This window comes from Hevea brasiliensis, unplaced genomic scaffold (genome assembly GCF_030052815.1).
Source record: "Hevea brasiliensis isolate MT/VB/25A 57/8 unplaced genomic scaffold, ASM3005281v1 Scaf184, whole genome shotgun sequence".
In the NCBI taxonomy this organism is placed as follows: Eukaryota; Viridiplantae; Streptophyta; class Magnoliopsida; order Malpighiales; family Euphorbiaceae; genus Hevea; species Hevea brasiliensis.
In genome coordinates, this window is record NW_026614678.1 from 70,738 (window position 1) to 77,840 (window position 7,103).

General features: G+C 31.6%; 2 protein-coding genes across 2 annotated transcripts; one reads left to right on the forward strand and one right to left on the reverse strand.

Moving 5' to 3' along the window:
* Positions 1–276: 276 nt before the first annotated feature.
* Positions 277–3,458, reverse strand: LOC110662276 (uncharacterized). The gene is made up of 5 exons (XM_021821205.2): positions 3,088–3,458; positions 2,538–2,738; positions 1,986–2,186; positions 1,572–1,634; positions 277–1,143 (listed from the first exon to the last, which is right to left on the reverse strand). Exons 1-5 carry the CDS (start codon positions 3,340–3,342, stop codon positions 748–750), a joined length of 1,116 nt encoding a protein of 371 aa, XP_021676897.2. The 5' UTR covers positions 3,343–3,458; the 3' UTR covers positions 277–747.
* Positions 3,459–4,905: 1,447 nt separating this feature from the next.
* Positions 4,906–6,669, forward strand: LOC131176608 (uncharacterized). The gene is made up of 2 exons (XM_058141675.1): positions 4,906–5,420; positions 6,657–6,669. The coding sequence occupies exons 1-2, from the start codon at positions 4,906–4,908 to the stop codon at positions 6,667–6,669; spliced, it is 528 nt and encodes a 175-aa protein (XP_057997658.1).
* Positions 6,670–7,103: the final 434 nt, after the last annotated feature.

Here is a 7,103-nt window from a genome sequence, read left to right on the forward strand (position 1 = left end):
GTTGTTAGTGACGCATTATCGATGGAAGTTCATTTGATGCTCTTCAAGAAATAGGGATGGATTGGTTATTGCCGCATCATCGATCTCCAAAAAATTACTGACAAAGGCATTTGTGATGGATTTTTACTCGTGGAAAATCCGTTGCTAATTACTTCAGCAACGGAAAAATGACTTCTTGCCATGGAAAAGCTTTCTTTTTTCTTTTTTTTCTTTATTTTTTTTAAGTGCAGGTTCATGGACAGACATTGAACAGATGGAAGTAAAAAAGCTGAAATGTTGTCTGAAAACAGCAGCAGTTCCATTATTTATTGATAATTACCCATGGCATATGGGCATTATGAGTTTTACATGGAAATAAACAGAAAACATAATAAAATTGAAAAGCATGACAAGCTTACCAACAACAGTGAACAAGCCAAAACACACTGCTCTGACTTAGAGTCACTCTTGTTTTATTTCTTTTAATTAACGTTTATTAGCATGCACATGCAGCTTGTGCAGATATGGCAATGGATTTCTATGTTATGTGGATTCTGGAGCAAACCCACTGGAGATTATTAAATGACTTGCGCTGCGGAGCCACGCAATGCAAGAAAGCAGCTAGAAAGATGGAAGTTCCAATCAAGAGTACTGGCACAACGTCAGGAGGAGAGTTGGCTATAATCGCACACATGTAAGCCCCAATTGTAGAAGATACTGAGATTAGTAGCCATGGAAGGATTGGAAGATTGTGCAAAAGGAATGTGATCAAGGCCATTGAGGTGAAAAGACGATGGAGTTAAAGAACAGGAACAAACGCATCATTCTGCTGGGATTATTGCTTAGGTCTTTGACTCGAGGAAAGCTTGGTGGCTGATATGCTCCTGGTGGCTGAAATGCTCCGAGAAGGGTCACTGCTGCTAACACAGTTGATACAATTAACAGCAAATGGGCGCTTCCGTTTTGGAACTTAGAGTTGCCAGTAGACTCTGGAGGGGATGGCTCGTGATCCTGCTTCCCAACTACAATCTGAATTCCAACGTTGCTCCCATCATTTTTCTGTTCAAGAATGTCTTTGCCTGTTAAAGCTCCAGCAATTTCTATTTTTCCCAGAAGCGACTCTGGAACTTCAATTTTCTTATCTTTTAGTAGTGTATTCGATGCCTGTGATGCCAAGCAAACAGAGGAAAGATTTCATGATTCGTGATGAGCAATATACTATAAAGTAGAAACTAAAGTTGTAGAAGATAGACTGATGAGTTTTGACAAAGTGGCATTGGAGTATCTCGAGTTCAAGCCCCAAATGGAGTGAAATGAAAAAGAAAAATGAAGAAGATAGAACAAAAGTTCATACGTTTCTATGTATTCAATTAATCCAAATATTGAAAGATGAAACCTATTTATGATGCTAAGAGGCATGTTTATCCATTAAATATGCGAATTATGCAGAGAACTAAATATGCATTTACTTCTATTCTGTTTAGTTCACCATCTATTCTTATTACTGCACAAATATAATCATTCCCTAAATTAATTGAATATTCTCTCTGGTGAAAATTGCAGAACAAAGATCTTTAAAGAAGTGCACTTACCATTCTGATCAAAGCAACCTCAGCATCACAATTTTTCCGTTCAAAGTTCGCCAAAATACTACGCTGAAAGGTAAAAAAGATGATCACAGTTTCATGATTATATCAAACATCAAGTTAGAAAAATGCAAATTTAAAGAATAAAAATAATAGAAAACACTACTCTATCTGATCTTTCGAACCAATCAATTAGCATAAGAGGCAACGCCTTCTGTTAAGCATACGAATTATGCATAGAACTAAATAATATGCAATCACATCTGCTCTATTATTTCACCATCTACACTTAGTACTACACAAATATTTTAAGATATATTGGAAAGTCTCCCAATTGTTGCTAGACATCTAATAAACGCATAAACAAAGCAAGAAATGAACATATTTTCCTGGAAGAATAGAGTTCACTAGAAAACTGACCATGCGAGTTTTGGTGTCAACCCCATTTTTGGAAACTTCCATAGGCAAATTCTCATCATCCTTTTCTGGATTGCTTTTGAGGAAAGTAGGGAAAGGCAAAGGACGGAGCTTCGATAACTGGTCTGGAACTACAAATACAGGACGCCGACGAAACAACGTCCCATATTTTCTCAATGACAGGAAAGCCAGATTGAACCTATCCTGAAAGGTAAAAATATAATCACAGTTTTCATGATTATATCAAACATCAAGTTAGAAAAATGCAAATTTAAAGAATAAAAATAATAGAAAACACTACTCTATCTGATCTTTCGAACCAATCAATTAGCATAAGAGGCAACGCCTTCTGTTAAGCATACGAATTATGCATAGAACTAAATAATATGCAATCACATCTGCTCTATTATTTCACCATCTACACTTAGTACTACACAAATATTTTAAGATATATTGGAAAGTCTCCCAATTGTTGCTAGACATCTAATAAACGCATAAACAAAGCAAGAAATGAACATATTTTCCTGGAAGAATAGAGTTCACTAGAAAACTGACCATGCGAGTTTTGGTGTCAACCCCATTTTTGGAAACTTCCATAGGCAAATTCTCATCATCCTTTTCTGGATTGCTTTTGAGGAAAGTAGGGAAAGGCAAAGGACGGAGCTTCGATAACTGGTCTGGAACTACAAATACAGGAAGCGGACGAAACAACGTCTCATATTTTCTCAATGACAGGAAAGCCAGATTGAACCTATCCTGAAAGGTAAAAATATAATCACAGTTTTCATGATTATATCAAACATCAAATTAGAAAAATGCAAATTTAAAGAATAAAAATAATAGAAAACACTACTCTATCTGATCTTTCGAACCAATCAATTATTCCAAGCATAAGAAGCAGCGCCCCTCTGTTAAGCATACGAATTATGCATAAAACTAAATAATATGCAATCACATCAACTCCATTACTTCACTCTCTACTCTTAGTACTAAACAAATATATTGAGATATATTGGGAAGTCACCTAGTTGTTGCTAGACATCTAATAAACGCACAAACAAAGAAAATATTTTCCAGGAAGAATAGAGCTCAATAGAAAACTGACCAAGCAAGTTTCGGCGTTTTCGGTAAGTTCCCAATGCAAATTCTCATTATCCTTTTCCGTATCATCCCAGAGCTTCGGTAACCTGTCGAAATCTGCAAAAGAACCAGGGGGCATATCTGCCAACTCCTCACATTTCTTCGTATGCAGGACTTCCAGAGGCTTAAAATCATCATCGTCAGAGATCCATTTTAGAGCAGTCCATACAGGAGGAGAAGGCAGATCTGCCAACTGCCAACATTTTAAACCGTAATACATTTCTCCTTGCAAGAAAACCTTCAGCGCAACAAGATGAACTGCCAAGAACAAAGAAATCAATCAAGAAGACATGTTTTTCTTTATTTTTTATTTTCCTTCTTATTTGTCGATTCTACCCTTTTCTCAAAATAAATTGTGCAATTAAAAATTAAAGAAATTTCCAGTGTATAAAATTTCTATTCAAGTCAACGGTATTGAATTTGTCTCCTGTTTAAGACGGGTTATTAACTTATTATTTATTTATTCAATCAAACAAATAAATTTTGCTGACATTTTATATATTTGTTTCCAATTTAATCAACAAAAACCGCGTGGGAATATGTATAAGAAAGAAGCATTCAGATTCCGTTTCTTCTTTTCCGCGTTTCACGGGTTTCCTCAAACTTTGCTTCTTACAAATATTTAGAGGTCTTAAATAGAAAATTTTATTAATTTATTAAATTAATAAATAAAAATTTTTAAAAATCTCTAAAATTAAACTAGCAACCTCGTACACTAAATATTAAATCGAGTTAAGGTTTTTCTTTTTAATTCATTTAATTTTGATTTAAATTTAAATTTAAAATTTTATAATTTTAAAAATAATTTTAATATTATTAATTAATTTTCTTAAATGTGATTAAACTTATTTAAAAATATAGGATTGGTTTTACATTACTACTAGAATTATCATTGATAAAATTATTTTTTAAAATATATTAATTAAAAAATATTAAAAAATAATTTAAAATTAAATTTATTAAATTTTAATTATTAAAATAATAAAATAAATTTTTAATTACTTTTTCTAATAATATTTAAAATAATTCTTTTATTTACCCTTACAAACGCAATGCGAAACAATCACATTGTTTCTATAGACAAATCACGTCAAGGAAGCTTCTTATGCATTACTGACTAAACGAAATCAAGAGCATTATTAATAAGCCAATTTTAATAGTTATCGGAAAACAAACGGCGTTGAATTATTTACAAGACGAGGGAAATTTCCTTCCAACATCAACATCTTAAAAAAAAATTCTCACCGATTTCAGCATTATAATAAATATTTCGTTTGGTGGCGTTTGAATATATGAAAACTATTTTTAAAATGTATATCATACATTATTTTTTTAGTGCAAGAATAGTGAGGTAATAAAAAATATTGTGCTAACCTGTTATTATATTTCTAAAAATAAAAATTATTTTTAAATAATATATTTTATTTAGATAATATATAATATATGGTATGCTTTTAGTCACGGAAGAACCTTTTTTTTTTTTTTTTTAATTCTAAATAAATATTTTAGTGGGCTTAATCCTAAAACCGCGTGAAAATGCGGGAGGATTGACCGGGGTGGTTGGCTGGCAATTACAAAGTGAAATTCCTTAAATACCCAAAACAATATATATAATACGCATATGTTTAAAATAATAATAAAAAAATTTATTATTATCTATTACAAAAAACAAAAAAACATGCACAAGGTCAGCCTTCAGCTAATTAATTATGTCTCATATATTGTGGTTTAATATATCAAATATCATCCTTGAATAAGCTTTTGTGTATGCTGAGATCTAGGGATGGTCCTCCAGTGGAATCCTGAAACAAAGGACACGATTCTGAAGGTATTGGGAGTAGCTATTGCCTCTGTGTTGAGCCTGGTTTCCCTTCTCCAGGGCTCTTCTTCTGCAGAAGATCACCAGATTTTAACAGATCTGGCATATTTTCATGCAGAAGAAGTATTATCTGGTCACTTGCCTCTGAACTTCTATGTACTCACATTTGCCACAAACGTCCTTATTGTCTGTACAGGGGCGATCATAGTCCTTTTGTGGTCAATTCCTTGTAGACCACTTGTGATCTATACGCTGATTACTGTTGGTATTCTTTATGCATTGTTAATGGTTAAAATTACGCCCAAATTCGCGGTTAGAGTTTTGGGCCATGAAGTTTCAAGTTACGTTCTTGTATGGTCATTGGCTCTGACCTTCATTTTCTCTACCTTTATGGCGTACCATTCTTTGATATATGCTTGTTTGGGTCTCTCCAAACTCGGTACTTGGCTATTTGCAAAACTGAAGCTATACTCTGCCTGGTATGTTTTCTTTTCTTTTCTACAGAAAGTTGTAGCTGTCATGTCCAGCTCTCTGCGCTCGGTGTGTGGTTGTTGGGCGGTAAGGAATTTTCCTTTTCCTTTTCCCATATTTTTAATTTTTCCCAATAGTTTTTGGTTAGCATGAAAGGTGAAGAGGACTTCAAACCTATTATCTTTTACTTCCTATTAAATGGTGCTTTATAACACTTCGAAAATTGCTTCTCATTCCATCCTTTTCAATCGTGTTCATATTATTTTTGGATTTTTTTTAATTATAAAAATTATAATATGCGATGAAACTGAAGTTAATGAAATAAAATAATATATATTGTATTAATTCCATTTTCAATTGTTGTACTCAGACCTCTTGAAAAAGTGTTAAGCTTGGAAGACGCAATTGTGAAGGTAACTATTTTTTTTTCTCGCAATTTATTTGTTTTAAGTTGAAATTAAATTCGATATTGAATAATTGACTTGTTATGAAAACTACTATCTCCACATTTTAGATTTGCTTTAACGAAAAATTATGAAATAGTATATGGATTAAAATTATTAATTTTGAGATATAATAATTAAATTATATTTTAATAATTTAATTTGATATTTAAAGCATGTAAATTATAGATTAATCTTTTTATTTTTTGCAAGAAATAATTTAGTGGTCATATATATATATATATATATATATATATATATATATATATATATAATATGATGGTATATATAAAAATAAATTAAATAATTAGTGATATGAGGAAAAATTATTTAATGAAACCCATGCATGTATACTGATTTTATTATATTTATTGGTTGTAATGAGCTCATATGAATCTCATTATAATTAATTATTATAATTAAATTATTATACGTACAATTTTCACTAAATAAGAATTGAAAGTATGGATGGAGGATGTTACGCTACATCTTGATACTGTGGCTTTGTCTGATGTTTTTTTTTTTTTAAAGAATATGATGAACTTATTATTTCTGCTTGTGGTTAATGAATATTGCTTTTCGCTCTTTGCTAAAAATTAAAATTGATAATCAGTGAAAAATTAATTATGAAAGTAGGTTAGAAAAATTAGAGAATGAATGCAGGTTAAAAAAGGAAAATGATGCTTCTTAATGGTAATTTCTTCCCTATAAGCTTTTCATCGTTGCGTCTTACTAAGAGGGTATTTGTCACTAAAAGAGTGTTTATCTTATAACTTATTTATTATTTATAACATTTTTCAGGTTTATAAATTAAGTTTATAAGTTAATAAAAAAAAAAGTAAAGACTATTTTTCTATTTTAATACTGATAAAAATTACATTATTGGTAAATTATTTTATTATATTGCACTCATTTAACTTTTAAATTTCATCATAAATTTATTTAATACTTTTTTTATTATTTTAATAATAAATATATTTTTTCACGACCCAACCTATGGGCCGGACCGACACTAAGACCTGGGCCCGTCTAAAGCTCCCGAGGCCCGTAGTAAGTCTAACTATTCCTTAACCCAACTCTAAGGCCCATTTGGGCCCAATTTCAAGAATTCAACCAGACAGAGTCCGACCATAAAATGGATCTTTCAACGGGGAGTTTTTGACTCACCCGACCTATAAACACAATAGATAATCAATTGGGAAGACTCACCCTCCACATACTCAAATGTCACAAAAATAAATGGGAGCT

What these genes read in the sequence shown, in the direction of transcription:
- LOC110662276 (XM_021821205.2), bottom strand. Translation starts at nt 3,342, where the DNA reads ATGTATTACGGTTTAAAATGTTGGCAGTTGGCAGATCTGCCTTCTCCT. An exon ending in TTGACACCAAAACTCGCATG is followed by an intron (nt 1,635 to 1,985) that starts GTCAGTTTTCTA and finishes TTTACCTTTCAG; the next exon opens with CGTAGTATTTTGGCGAACTT. An exon ending in AGGTTGCTTTGATCAGAATG is followed by an intron (nt 1,144 to 1,571) that starts GTAAGTGCACTT and finishes TTGGCATCACAG; the next exon opens with GCATCGAATACACTACTAAA.
- LOC131176608 (XM_058141675.1), top strand. Translation starts at nt 4,906, where the DNA reads ATGGTCCTCCAGTGGAATCCTGAAACAAAGGACACGATTCTGAAGGTA.